The following is a 15,048-nucleotide window of genomic DNA, read 5'->3' on the forward strand; positions in this document are numbered from 1 at the left end:
TTTTAGGCTTAGTGGTTAGGTTTAGGGTTAGGGTTAGACTAAGGGTTAGGATTATAATTATGGTAAGGTTTAGGGTTAAGGCTTATGGTTAAGATTAGGGTTAGGAGTTAGGGTTAGATATACTTTCAGGGTTAGGGGTTTGGGGTTAAGGTTAAGGTTAGACTTAGGGTTAAGGTTAGGGTTATGGTTAAGGGTTAAGGTTAGGGTTAGGGTTTGATTTAGGGTTGGGGTGAGGAAAAATAGGAATTTAGATGGGAACTAAATCTTTGGTCCCCACAAGGATAGCAGTACAAAACTGTGTGTGTGTGTGTGTTTGTGTGTGTGTGCGGGTATGTGTGTATGTGTGTACGTGTGTATTGTGTGTACGTCAGCGGAGTCTGCTGAGGGGAAGACGGCTCATAATAATGGCTGGAACGGAGCAAATTAAATGGCATCAAACACATGGAAACCATGTATTTGATGTATTTGATACCATTCCACTTCAGCCAATACCACAAGCCCGTCCTCCCAAATGAAGGTGCCACCAACCTGCTGTGGTGTACATGTGTGTCGGCTTTGTGTGCTTGCGAATGTCTTACTGCATGGCTATGGATGTTCAAACAGGATGCAAAGTTTATGAACAGGGCCTGTTACATATTTACTGTATGTATAATGATTAATTTCTCTCTCCCTCTCACGGTCTTAAGCAGCCCTCGCTCACTTCCTTGACTAGTACTTTACTGAACTTCAGTTCCTGAGGGTGAGTAGGTTCAGTTTGTTTTTAAATTGTTATGTTTAAATATCAACCTGTCTACATTATGAGATCCCATTGGATGAGATGAAGAAATGTAATAAATTGTAATAGATCATTCCATCCATAGTCAGTTTTATTTAGGACACTGGTAGCCTTTCATCTTGCGGTTTCCTCTTCTTGTAACTGGCAGGCACAAAGAAAGTCAGCTGATAAGTGATTCAATGATTATCTTTGTGATGTGTGAATTCCCTGATCAGAGAAAGAAACTCAAATGAATTTAAAAACATAGAAAGAGAGCAACATGTAAGACAGAAAGGTGAACAAAGTTGAAGGAGGAAATAAGGGGCCAAAGTCACACTCTCGTGAATTGTTTTATTGTTTTGTTTTGCAAAGCTGGAAGGGTGGGAGGGAGGTAAAGATCAGTGAGTCAAAGTCTATAGAGATTCTGGGAAGGACAGCGAGAAAGAGAAGGCCTAAGATTCTGGAACTAGAGGAGGCCTAGGATTTTGGAACTAGAGAAGGCCTAGGATTCTGGAAATAAAGGGTTAACAAATAAAAACTGTTTTATCATAGTAAGTTCAATACAGTTTGATATCCTCTGAATTCAACACATGTAATTGAAATGTAATCATGAATCCATATAAAAGTATTTCATTGATTGAAGTTGAATAACTGACCCCCTTTACAGGACAACCAGACAGCCTCCTGTATGTGCTGAACGGGACCAACCCTTTGAGAACATTGCCCTGGTGGGCACAATCACCATGATTTTATTGCTACAATTGAGTGATACACAATCTGTATTGTAAATTAGCAATAAGGTAGATCAAAGGTAATAATAAAATAAAGTATGTATCATTCTTAATGGTGTCTTAGCTCCATTATCACATGCTTTTTATGCATTGTCATCACATGTTCAGATTTATGTCACAGTGTTGTAATTCTCTTTGACCAACAGGGGGCAGTCTAATCTCGCGCTATATGACGAGACAATTTGAGACTTGTGATAAGAGTACGTAAATGGTTTACTATTGAATCATGTGGCTTTACGGCTGTGTGATAAAGTGCCAATAACTCCAGTGTCTGGTGTCCGCTGGCTGTAACAGCAACTCCATATGGAATAGCTCAGGGTTCCAGTGGAGCTGCTGTTATGGGCGGAGAGGCACCTCTGGTCGTCACCCTGGATGCACTGTGTAGACCAAAATCTACTGTATGTGACGTTGTCTGTGCACTAATATGTAGTGTACTTGAATAAGTCTTTTAATACTAGTGTATTTATATAGTGTTTCTTGTCAGTGTTTCTTTTCACAATAAAGATACTGGCATTTACTGTAATTGTTTCTCTTGTTTAGTGTGTCTAGTCTTTATCACAGCCTACCACATATTTGGGCCAGCAATGAATACACACACACATTTTTATTTGGCTATCAGACAGGCCATTATAGAGCTGTCCAACTTTTAAGGAATTGCCGGATAGTGAGGCCAAACCAGTAATGTGCTGCAGCTGTCACAAGACTGGGTGAGATGACGAGGAGTCAATTGCCTATTTCTTCATCCTCATTCCTTACCTTCATCATTTTGAGCGATGATAGGCCTACGTACTTCATTCATTCGGGGGGACTTTTATTTTGAAGTTCACATTCCACTTCCGCTTTCTGCGTGTCACACACACAAGTGTCAGCCAGCAGGTGAACGCGGTCACATAACTCAAAAGGACAGGTAAAAGTAATGTTTTCCTCCTTTTAAAGGATAGTGTGTTTTTATTATTAAATGTTTAAGAGAAATTACGCTCTCTACTTCTATAAAAGATTGCCAGTAGATGGCTAGATACATTAATTCTCAAGTTACTGGAGAGGGATTGTGCTTGGTGCGTGATTGACTAGTAGTACAAACTAGTTGGGGCGTATTTGGCTAGTCAGGAGGGAGGGACAATCAACACCTCGCCTACTTTAGCTAACGTTACTCTACTACTGTGATCTGTGATAAGAGTTGCACTAACAACTTGGCCACATCGCCATCTCTCTCTGCTGTTTTCAGATCCAAAGCGACACTGCTGTGTCAAACCAGCTCAACAGCCCACCATGTTCCGCTCAAGGGATAAAAAAACGCCAGAACCGTTCCAGGATGTTTCGCAAGGTTTGAAGAAACTTTACCGGACTAAACTCTTTCCCCTGGAGGACAGCTACCAATTCCACGACTTCCACTCACCAGCGCTTGAGGATGCGGACTTCGACAACAAACCCATGGTTCTCTTGGTCGGTCAGTACTCGACCGGGAAAACGACCTTTATTCGGCACCTGATGGAGCAAGACTTCCCCGGTATGAGGATAGGGCCCGAGCCGACGACAGACTCTTTCATAGCTGTGATGCACGGTGACCAGGAAGGGATGATACCTGGCAACGCCTTGGTTGTCGACCCCAAAAAACCCTTCCGCAAACTCAACGCATTTGGTAACGCGTTCCTCAACAGGTAAAAACTCATTCCAAGTTCCGACGCACCAGTAGGGGAGCGTATGCCTTTTGTAAAGTACAGTATGCAAAAAGGCTATACCTCATACGTAGGACTAATACCCAGCAGCTCATTTCATAACTTGAAAGAATAACTAGTTACTGTACATGCCACAAAAGTTACTACAAGGTCACATTGTTACTTGATTGTTGATCACCTGATCTGATGAGGTGACAGTCATAATGTCATTGACAGTGACACCACTCCCAGCATTCCATATACTACCTCCTGCACAAGCCTCTCCATGTATGGGCTCTGAAACAACATCTCTACTGTTGCACCATATTCCTCCAGTTATTTAGCCCAAGGTGTTTACACCTTCATTTCATCACCACAACAGATTGTAGTCTCTGTTGCAAACACCTGTTTGTTAACCCACCTGGAAAAGTCCCCTTGCCAAGTAGAGACATCCTTTTCCCCTTGGCTATTTGAACAGTGTGTAACAGCACCTAGCCTGAACTAGATGAGTCACATCCTAGTCTGGCAACACTGCAGCAGATTGATTTGGGCTCATGTCACTGTAAGGTAAATGAACAAAATCTGAATGACTGTGTTTCCAGTAGCCAGGCAACACAGTGAGTTATGTCTTCCTCTTAGTTGAATGGACATCCCAGGGCAGGCTACAGCTGCCACATCAGTAGTAACAGCTGGCCAACTCCCACTGTGGCTTCTGCCTGCTATGAGGCAAAGTCGAAGTGCAGTGCTGGTATGTTCTTTATGGTAGTGTGACAGTAGTCAGGCAGCATCTAGGCTATAATGGTTGCAGGCGGCCTAATTCTGATATTTTGCCACATAATCGGGCTGCCTGTCTAAACGCAGTTGACTAGTCAGTACTCATCTGGCCTTCTTGTGTGTTCAATGACTCATTATCATGACCAATCAAAGTGATTCAGTGATCCAGACTGCTCTATGGCACATTCTGACACCACAGTCAGTTGTTCTAGTCTGTTCTATATGGCATTATGACGTTCAATCAATGGGAGTTTGTCTGCTCTGGGGCTTTAAGTGTGTTATGTTTTCTTTCAGACTTCAAACTAGGGCTGGGAATTGCCAGGGACTTCACGAATTCCATTGGCTAATGGGGATCCCAATCATATCCAATCTCTAAATAAACCAAATGATCACAATACTGAGGTGCAATAGGATATGTAGGCTATTGCGATTTTCCCCGTTTTCTACATGTATTAAGATTCGATGTTGTGATTTTTATTGCGATTTAATGTTCCAAACATATTGCTCACCATACGGCTGCTGCAGAGGGACGAGAGCCATGAGAAAACAAGTTTTGATCAATCATGGAAATAAGTGCTGAAAACAAATTGGCTCCCTATTTAAGAAGAAGATGGAGAACAAACTATGAAGGGAAAATACTGGAGTTTTGGTGGAGGTACAGTACAGCCAACAAGTGCCAAAATGATATTGTCAAAAACTATATGAAATATCGTCAAATATTATCCCGATATGTAACTTTTTATTTTCTTCCCCATCACTACTTTAAACACAGAATCCCTCAAGGTTGGTTTATTGTAGTGTCCTTTTTCTGAAGTAGGCCTTCTTACTAATGGATATCTCCTCTCTGTGAGAGCTTGGCTGGCACCACAAAACACAGCACCCAAACTAATGGTCAGATAAACCTGGCCTTGTCTGTCTCTGTGCTACACTGACTGGACAGGTTTTAGAGGAAGTCATGTGCTCAACCTGGCAATAGGTCATTTCCTCAACCTCAGATTAGCTGTGGTGCTTCGCACACCGCCATATGCTGATTCAACACACATGGGTCACCACTGATACTGGACTACACTGCTGCTCACGCCTGTTCTGGGGTACTACGTTGCCCAGGATGCATCTGTACAATTGATTTCTGTTGGCTCATAGCAGAGAAAGTCAATGAGGGTCAATTGATAATTAGCCTCACTTAGAGGCTAATTGACGAGATGAACAAGGCGTCAAGGCCCATTAGACAGGGCCGTTTCACAACCAGACTGATTACTATTCTAACTGAGGGAGCAGCACAGATGGTGAGATGATTCTAGAGCTATAACCATAGCGCTGGCCTTTAATTACCACAACCAGCCATCGGCCGCTCTCTCTCTGTGTGTGTGTGTGTGTGTGTGTGTGTCCGTCCACAATGGGTGTAGTAAGAGTCAGCGGGATGGGGTTCCGTTTTACTGAACTCAGACTGTTATTTCAGGACACTGACTGACTCTGCACATTACTGCATGGGGTCTTCCAGTAACATCCCAAAGGGAAATGTGTTAGGCCTACCTGTCTGGCACACAATGTCCTCAAGCCTCATAGTATTTCTTCACTTCGGGGAGTTGTGGGGCTGCCTGATGAAGGGTTCAGAGAGGGAGGGGGAAGAAGGGATGGGGTTACTGTCTGAGTAGTGTCTGGTGGAGCAGGAGAGATTCTGAGGTTAGCACAGTTGGGCTGAGCTTTGTGTGGAAAATGTTAAATAAACGGCAATGCTTGGACTTTCAAATCACATTCGTCAACAACAGGTGTAGACTGACAGTGAAATGCTTACTTGCAGGCCCTTCCCAACAACGCAGAGAAACATAGAACAAATAATAGAAAGATAATAACACAAGGAACAAATCCACAGTGAGTGACGACATGTAGACGGGGGTGAAGTCACAAGGCAACAGGATAGATAAACAGTAGCAGCAGTGTATGTGATGAGTCAAACAATCTAGTGTGTTGGGGGGGTATTGCAGATAGTCCAGGAGGCTATTTCGTTAATTATTTAGACATCTTATGGCTGTTGGGGGTCATGTTGGTTCCAGACTTGGTCTATAACTTGATGTAGAACTCTGAGGATCTGAGGGCCCATGACAAATCTTGTCAGTCTCCTGAGGGGGAAGAGGTGTTGTGCCTTCTCAATGACTGTGTTGGTGTGTGTGTGGACCATGTTAATTCCTTAGTGATGTGGACCCTGAGGAACTCCAAGCTGTCCATCCAATACAGCCCTGTCAATGTGAATGGGGGCGTTTTCAGCCCTCTGTTTCCTGTAGTCCACGATCAGCTCCTTTGTCTTGCTGACGTTGAGGGAGATGTTGTTGTCCTGGCACCACACTGCCAGGTCTCTGACCTCCCGCGGCTGGTTTTCCCTTTGTAATCTGTGATAGTTTCCAAGCCCTGCCATATCCGATGAGCATCAGAGCCAGCGTAGTAGGATTCAGTCTTGGTCCTGGATTGACGCTTTGCCTGTTTGATTCCTCGTCGGAGGTCGTAGCAGGATTTCTTATAAGCGTCAGGGTTAGTGTTCCGCTCTTTGAAAGCAGCAGCTCCAGCTTTTAGCTCAGTGCAGATGTTGCCTGTAATCAATAGCTTCTGGTTGGGATTTGTACATGTGGTCACTGTGGGGAGACGTTGTATATTTGGCAAATATTCCCATTGTGATATGATACTACTCTACCACAGGACGTTTACCCCCCTGTTTCTTTTACTTCTTGTTTGGCCTTAAATTTCCTCTGAGTGTTTGTGTGAAAATGTAAGCTAAGAGCTTAGTTCTACTAGTCTTGTGACCTAATGCCTGTAGCATAAGGGTGTGGTGGGGCAGCGGAGTTCTGGGATGAGAAGGAAAATAAGTGGTCAAACGTAACAATCGTTGTTCCTGCTTGAGGAAACTGCAGTCTTCTGTTTGACCGACCTAGCCCTCTCTCTCCAGATACAAAACATGTTGTTTTCTGTGTGTGTCATGATTTGCTCCCAATTATACACTTATCCACTTGAAGTTTTAGGCTGAAAAACATTATGTTTGGGCTGACTAATGCACGACTATAATATCATGTATTGTTTAGGCTTGCCAGTGAGTCAAGGTTATTCATAAGTTATTCTTTGGACAATTGAATAAATGATGCAGCATTCAACTCTCAAACTTGTTTTTGAATTTTGTTTTGTTCCACTTCCAGGCAAACCATTAAATTCCCATTTCAAGCCTTGACAGGTTGACTGTAAGCATCGTTTAGACGTAGATTAATGCCTGTCTTTGTTTTAACATCCTCACTTAACTGGTTGTTAATGTCCCTCTCTCTCTTTCTCTCTCTCTCTTTCTCTCTCTCTCTTTCTGTCTCTCTTTCTCTGTCTCTCTTTCTCTCTCTTTCTCTCTCTTTCTCTTTCTTTTTCTCTTTTTCTCTCTTCCACCCTCCACTCCATCTCCTTGCAGATTTACGTGTGCTCAGATGTCCAACCCGGTCCTGGAGAGCATCAGTATCATTGATACCCCTGGAATCCTGTCAGGAGAGAAACAGAGGATAAGCAGAGGTCAGCCTGACACCCACGCAAAAACACTTGCTTTTATGTTTTTTCCCACAGTCATTTATCACAGTTATCTCTATGAAGGTGTCAAGCCTGACTATGTCAACCACTAAGTGTGTCAGAGGTAACACAGGCAAGTTAAACCTCACCAAAGATGAGAGAATAGTAGGCAATACTTCTCTTTTCTGTTAAGAGAAGTACAACTAATGCAACAGACTCTTATGACATTTGGGGTCCTAGGAAGGGAAGCTGAGTAGAACTGAGATGACTGTGAGTTTCCCCACAATCCCTATGTTGCACATTTTTCTGATAATGCTCAGCCAATATCTTATCTTATTGGCTCATTCTGCTAATACTATTTGGTAATATAATTTCTTATTGGCTCATTTTTTTCCCCACTACAAGTGAAAGGTTGAGAGATCAAATTGTATTTGTCACATCATGCTTCATAAGCAACAAGTGTAGCCTAACAGTGAAATGCTTACTTACAGGTCCTTTTCCAATGCAGAGTTGAATGCAGAGTATGTATGTGTATATATATATATATATATATATATATATATATATATATATATATATATATATATATATATATATATATATATATATATATATATTTAAAGAAATAGTGACACCAGAAGTAAATACACAGTGAATAACGAGTAAAAAAAGAACATTGCTGTATACAAGGAGTTCCAGGTAGATATGTACAGATGGGTAGTGTTAAAGTGACTAGGCAACAGGATCCATGATCCGCAGCAGTGTGTATATGGTGTCTGTGTGGCGTCAGTATGCATGTGTGCCCGTGTTATGTGTATGTGTCATTTATAAGTATGTGTGGGTAGAGTCCGGAGTGTGTGGGTTAAAAGAAAAGTCAATGCAGGCACTCGGATTAGCTATTTAGCAGTTTTATGTCTTGGGTGTAGAAGCAGTTCATGTTTCTGTTGGTTCCAGACATGAACAGAATCTACCCTCAAGCAAAAAGACTGTTAAACAAGACTGCTAGAGAGCTGGGGAGAGATCCCAAGAGAGTAGAGACAAGGAAAATAGGGACAAAATGGAGAAGTATGATAGAGAGAAACATAGCTAAGAGCTATGAGATGAGGGGAAAGTATGAGAGAGATCAACATAGCTAAGAGCTATGAGATGAGGGGAAAGTATGAGAGAGATCAACATAGCTAAGAGCTATGAGATGAGGGGAAAGTATGAGAGAGATCAACATAGCTAAGAGCTATGAGATGAGGGGAAAGTATGAGAGAGATCAACATAGCTAAGAGCTATGAGATGAGGGGAACGTATGAGAGATCAACATAGCTAAGAGCTATGAGATGAGGGGCAGAGGGATAGTGTGTGTAAATGCATACATCTATGTGTGTCAAGATGACCCTATTTAGCCTTGGGGGAAACGCTGTACTTCAATACCACATACATACCTCAGACCACTATGATTACACACACACACCTGCCTGTATTGTTCATCGGGGGTATGACAGTGCTGGGGGCTGCTGTTGTGTGTGTTAGAAGCAACAGTTGTTGGTAGACTGGAGAGAGTGGTGCAGTAGTCATTGTGTGGGGACAGTTGTTTCAAACTATCCATTTGATGAAAAGAATGTCCTCTAAATCCCACAGGCCTCTGACTTTCAGATTCCCTTATCGTTCTCTCTCTCTGTCTCCCCCATCTCTCTCTGTCTCCCCCGTCTCTCTCTGTCTCCCCCGTCTCTCTCTGTCTCCCCCGTCTCTCTCTGTCTCCCCCGTCTCTCTCTGTCTCCCCCGTCTCTCTCTGTCTCCCCCGTCTCTCTCTGTCTCCCCCGTCTCTCTCTGTCTCCCCCGTCTCTCTCTGTCTCCCCCGTCTCTCTCTGTCTCCCCCCGTCTCTCTCTGTCTCCCCCGTCTCTCTCTGTCTCCCCCGTCTCTCTCTGTCTCCCCCGTCTCTCTCTGTCTCCCCCGTCTCTCTCTGTCTCCCCCGTCTCTCTCTGTCTCCCCCGTCTCTCTCTGTCTCCCCCGTCTCTCTCGTGTCTCCCCCGTCTCTCTCGTGTCTCCCCCGTCTCTCTCGTGTCTCCCCCGTCTCTCTCGTGTCTCCCCCGTCTCTCTCGTGTCTCCCCCGTCTCTCTCGTGTCTCCCTCGTGTCTCTCGTCTCTCTGTCTCCCCCTGTCTCCCCCTGTCTCTCTCTGTCTCTCTCTGTCTCCCCGTCTCCCCCGTCTCTCTCTGTCTCCCCCGTCTCTCTCTGTCTCCCCCGTCTCTCTCTGTCTCCCCCGTCTCTCTCTGTCTCCTGTCTTGATATGCTAGTGTTATGATTTCCCTTTCTCTGCTCTGTCTGTGATTCTGACTCTTTCACTCACTTTCTCTTGCTCGCATTTGTTCTCTCCCACTCACTGTTTCCACTGCCTCTCCCACCCCCCTGACACACATGCACAAAGCCTACCCCTGGAATGCGTGTGCAGCAGATCTGGTGCTGATTGTGTTGCCAGCTGCGTAGATTAGCTTTTTAGACTGACTGACTGCATTCTTCTCGGATCAGATGACAGGCACTAATCAAAACCATAATTCCCCCCTCTATTTCTCTTCCTTTGTCTTTTTTAAAGAGCCAGGACTCCGCAGGCTTCTGTTCAGAAAAGGAAAAGCCTCTCTGTTCCTATTGCTTTTCAGACTCCTCTGTTTCCTGTTGTTTTTTAAATAGGCTAAAGAGGACGGAACTGAACACGTTTGAATATTTGGACAGTATCAGAGACGTTTTGAAACATGCTGCATAGGGTCTATACTTTCAGTATGTCGATCAGTAGTGTTGTCCATTATAGGGTCATGTTAGCCACAATACACCACAACCCACACCCTCAACACAATACCCACTTTTCCTATTCATTTTGTCTTCTCATCTTTCTCCCCACAATCTCATTTGGGATTCCTCCTCAACATAAGTCTTGCTGATAGACACAGTCCAGACTGTGTGAATCCAGCGTAACTGGCCTTGCCGTTCTACAGGGTATGACTTTGCAGCGGTACTGGAGTGGTTTGCGGAGCGTGTGGACCGCATCATCCTCCTGTTTGACGCCCACAAGCTGGACATTTCAGACGAGTTCTCTGAGGTGATCCGCGCCCTGAAGAACCACGAGGACAAGATGCGCGTGGTGCTGAACAAGGCTGACCAGATCAACACACAGCAGCTGATGAGAGTCTACGGCGCCCTCATGTGGTCGCTGGGGAAGATCATCAACACACCCGAGGTGACTTATTATTTGATTTATTTCGATAAAGATGTCTGAAATTGCACCCTATTCCCTATATAGTTCACTACTCTACTTTCCCTATATATTACACTACTTTCCCACAATCAAAAGTAACTCTATATTGGGAGTAGGGTGCCATATCAGATATTTTTAAATACATATAGAGTTGCCTTAGCTGTCGGACGACAACAAAACAACATTTAAGGTTAAAAGAAACAGTAAAGTCTAACAACTTATTTCCATTGTGTTCTCTCTGGGGTCACCCACACTACTATAAGTCGCTTTTGACCACGGTGTGCTAAATGGAATACTGTTCAAAAGTTTGGGGTCACTTAGAAATGTCCTTGTGAAGAGGTGACACTGGAGAATCTTTTATTTTTATTGGCCAGTCTGAGATATGGCTTTTTCTTTGCAACTCTGCCTAAAAGGCCAGCATCCCAGAGTCGTCTCTTCACTGTTGACGTTGAGATTGGTGTTTTGCGGGTACTATTTAAGGAAGCTGGCAGTTGAGGACTTGTGAGGCGTCTGTTTCTCAAACTAGACAATCTAATGTACTTGTTCTCTTGCTCAGTTGTGCACCGGGGCCTCCCACTTTTTCTATTCTAGTTAGAGACAGTTTGCGCTCTTCTGTTAAGGGAATAGTACACAGCGTTGTATGAGATCATCAGTTTCTTGGCAATTTCTCACATGGAATAGCCTTTATTTCTCAGAACAAGAATAGACTGATGAGTTTCAGAAGAAAATTCTTTGTTTCTGGCCATTTTGAGCCTGTAATCAAACCCACAAATGCTGATGCTCCAGATACTCAACTAATCTAAAGAAGGCCAGTTGTTGCTTCTTTAATTAGAACAACAGTTTTCAGCTGTGCTAACAAAGTTGCAAAAGGGTTTTCTAATGATCAATTAGCCTTTTTTAAAGTGATACATTTGGATTAGCGAACACAACGTGCCATTGGAACACAGGAGTGATGGTTGCTGATAATGGGCCTCTGTACGCTTATGTAGATATTCCATCAAAAATCAGCTGTTTCCAGCTACAATAGTCATTTACAACATTAACAATGTCTACACTGTATTTCTGATCAATTTGATGTTATTTTACTGGACAAAAAATGAGCTTTTCTTTCAAAAACAAGGACATTTCTAAGTGACCAACTTTTGTACGGTTTTGTGTATGGATATGTGTATATACATAAACTCAGCAAAAAAAGAAACGTCTATTTTTCAGGACTCTGTCTTCCAAAGATAATTTGTAAAAATCCAAATAACTTCACAGATTTTCATTGTAAAGGGTTTAAACACTGTTTCCCATGCTTGTTCAATGAACCATAAACAATTAATGAACAAGCACCTGTGGAACGGTCGTTAAGACACTAACAGCTTACAGACGGTAGGCAATTAAGCTCACAGTTATGAAAACGTAGGACACTAAAGAGGCCTTTCTACTGACTCTGAACAACACCAAAAGAAAGTGCCTGTGGGCACAGGACTGGCAAAAAGTGCTCTTCACTGACGAGTCGCGGTTTTGTCTCACCAGGGGTGATGGTCGGATTTGCGTTTATTGTCGAAGGAATGAGCGTTAAACCGAGGCCTGTACTCTGGAGTGGGATCGATGTGGAGGGTCCGTCATAGTCTGGGGCGGTGTGTCACAGCATCATCAGACTGAGCTTGTTGTCATTGCAGGCAATCTCAACGCTGTGTGTTACAGGGAAGACATCCTCCTCCCTCATGTGGTACCCTTCCTGCAAGCTCATCCTGACATGACCCTCCAGCATGACAATGCCACCAGCCATACTGCTCGTTCTGTGCGTGATTTCCTGCAAGACAGGAATGTCAGTGTTCTGCCATGGCCAGTGAAGAGGCCCGATCTCAATCCCATTGAGCACGTCTGGGACCTGTTGGATCAGAGGGTGAGGGCTAGGGCCATTCTCCCCCAGAAATGTCCGGGAACTTGCAGGTGCCTTGGTGGAAGAGTGGGGTAACATCTCACAGCAGGAACTGGCAAATCTGGTGCAGTCCATGAGGAGGAGATGCACTGCAGTACTTAATGCAGCTGGTGGCCACACCAGATACTGACTGTTACTTTGTTCAGGGACACATTATTCCATTTCTGTTAGTCACATGTCTGTGGAACTTGTTCAGTTTATGTCTCAGTTGTTGAATCTTATGTTCATACAAATATTTACACATGTTAAGTTTGCTGAAAATAAACGCAGTTGACAGTGAGAGGCCGTTTCCTTTTTTGCTGAGTTTGTGAGTGTATTGTGGTCCTCAGGTGGTGAGGGTGTACATCGGGTCATTCTGGGCCCAGCCTCTCCTGATCCCTGACAACAGGAAGCTGTTTGAGGCTGAGGAACAGGACTTGTTCCAGGACATCCAGGGGCTTCCCCGGAATGCAGCGATACGGAAACTCAATGACCTCATCAAGAGGGCACGGCTGGCTAAGGTGAGACGGGATGGGGGAGGGTTCCCAGATGGGTGTAGGGAAGGTGTGAGGGAATATCCAAGAGGGCACTTTAGCAGAGAGGAGCAAAGTTAAAGTAGTATTTTGTTGTGGGTCAACAGGTAGTTTCTAAAGGATATTTGAACCCTTGTCCATGCCTATATCTTTAGGTTTATTATGGCAGAATATCAGTCTGGTCAATAGCTTGTTTCTAAAGGTTGTGACCTTTGAACCCTTGTCCAGGTCCATGCCTACATCATCAGCTCTCTGAAGAAGGAGATGCCCAGTGTGTTTGGGAAGGAGAACAAGAAGAAGGAGCTGATCGCCAACCTGGGAGAGACGTACCTGAAGATAGAGAGGGAACATCAGATCTCCCCTGGAGACTTCCCTAAACTCAAGAAGATGCAGGTGAGATGGAGCCTCTGAATCCATATATAGTTTAGCCTTTGTTTCCTCAGAGAAAAGTTGATGGTATAGTTTCCGTACACACGTCCACACCAGAGGTTAATCAATGTCACTCTACATACTGAAGTGTTATCCTGTCCTCCATATTATTATGTTGTTGAAGAAATGAAGACCATCCAATGATGAACATATTCTTTGTTAATGACCTCAGACATATAACATAGTATACATCTCCCCTCTCCATCGTCTCTGTAGGAGCTCCTGGCTGGCCACGACTTCTCTAAGTTCTCTACCATGAAGCCCAAGCTGCTAGAGGCTGTGGAGGACATGTTGGCCAACGACATCGCCCGCCTCATGATCCTGGTCCGCCAGGAGGAAGCCGCCATGCCCAGCCAGGCTGTCCACGGAGGTGCCTTCGAGGGCACCATGTCCGGCCCCTTCGGCCACGGCTACGGAGAGGGAGCCGGGGAAGGCATCGACGAGCTGGAGTGGGTGGTGGGCAGGGACAAACCCTCATACGATGAGATTTTCTACACGCTGTCGCCGATCAATGGTAAAGTGTCAGGCGCGGCAGCCAAGAAGGAGATGGTGAAGTCCAAGCTGCCCAACACGGTCCTGGGCAAGATCTGGAAGCTGGCCGACGTGGATAAGGATGGTTACCTGGACGACGAGGAGTTTGCGTTGGCCAATCACCTGATCAAGGTGAAGCTGGAGGGGCATGAGCTGCCGGGGAAGCTTCCGGAACACCTAGTGCCACCTTCTAAACGCCACCAGGAGATTGACATGGGAGAGTGATATGGGACTGGGAGGAAGGGGGAAAACCACAATCTAATGAGCCAGGGAGAGACTGGGGAGGGCTGGGTTAAGGAGGGGTTGTTTTGAGGCGTGGGGGAAGATGTTTCTGAAGATTAGCTGAGGGAGGGTTGGGCGGGTGGAGAGTTGGTACTTATGAATGGACAATAACGGAATGGGATGGGGAAACTTGCTAAATAAATGTTTTCCAAATATATCAGATCCCAAAAATATGCTGTCCATATGTTGATCCAAAGAGACAAAATTAACTCATCCTTTTTGAAGAAAAAAACAATTCTAAATTAGAAAATTTTATCTATATTTTTGTATTTCCTGTCTGTTTACTATGAGATGCATTCAAATGCTTCCATTTTATTTTCTCAGATGAATTAAAAGGAAATATTTATCCCAAGAAGGTAGTCTAGTATTTACTATGTTGGAAAACTTTTGCATACTGGCCGCATTGCAATTTACACGTTCAACAATTTCATCCAAACTGCTCGCGAGCATCTGCGTAGCCAGGCACTAAAATTAAACATGGTTCTATTTTAGACACTTGACGCGCTGAAAGTCCTGCTTCTCCCATCTACTCATTGGTGTTTAGGAGCGTATACCCACGTGGGTGATTGACAGATGAAGTCCACACTCCAGTCCTGTTGGTTGTGGTAATGCACCTTAAAGTTGG

At 44.3% G+C, this 15,048-nt stretch overlaps 1 protein-coding gene and 1 long non-coding RNA gene across 3 annotated transcripts; both read left to right on the plus strand.

The window, feature by feature from the left end:
• Window positions 1–678: 678 nt before the first annotated feature.
• On the plus strand, window positions 679–2,068 carry LOC115168779 (uncharacterized). Its single transcript, XR_003870745.1, has 2 exons — window positions 679–739; window positions 1,422–2,068. It is a non-coding gene; the product is annotated as an uncharacterized LOC115168779 (long non-coding RNA).
• A 287-nt stretch (window positions 2,069–2,355) lies between these two features.
• On the plus strand, window positions 2,356–14,778 carry LOC115168762 (EH domain-containing protein 1). 2 transcript variants are annotated; one of them, XM_029724323.1, is made up of 7 exons: window positions 2,356–2,452; window positions 2,771–3,203; window positions 7,411–7,508; window positions 10,480–10,721; window positions 12,999–13,169; window positions 13,410–13,574; window positions 13,827–14,778. In XM_029724323.1, the coding sequence occupies exons 2-7, from the start codon at window positions 2,815–2,817 to the stop codon at window positions 14,364–14,366; spliced, it is 1,605 nt and encodes a 534-aa protein (XP_029580183.1). In that variant the 5' UTR covers window positions 2,356–2,452; window positions 2,771–2,814; the 3' UTR covers window positions 14,367–14,778. The 2 variants fall into 2 exon arrangements, with proteins under 2 accessions (XP_029580183.1, XP_029580190.1); XM_029724330.1 differs by lacking the exon at window positions 2,356–2,452 and having other exon boundaries at window positions 2,698–3,203.
• Window positions 14,779–15,048: the final 270 nt, after the last annotated feature.

Source organism: Salmo trutta, chromosome 3, assembly GCF_901001165.1.
Source record: "Salmo trutta chromosome 3, fSalTru1.1, whole genome shotgun sequence".
Classification (NCBI taxonomy): domain Eukaryota; kingdom Metazoa; phylum Chordata; class Actinopteri; order Salmoniformes; family Salmonidae; genus Salmo; species Salmo trutta.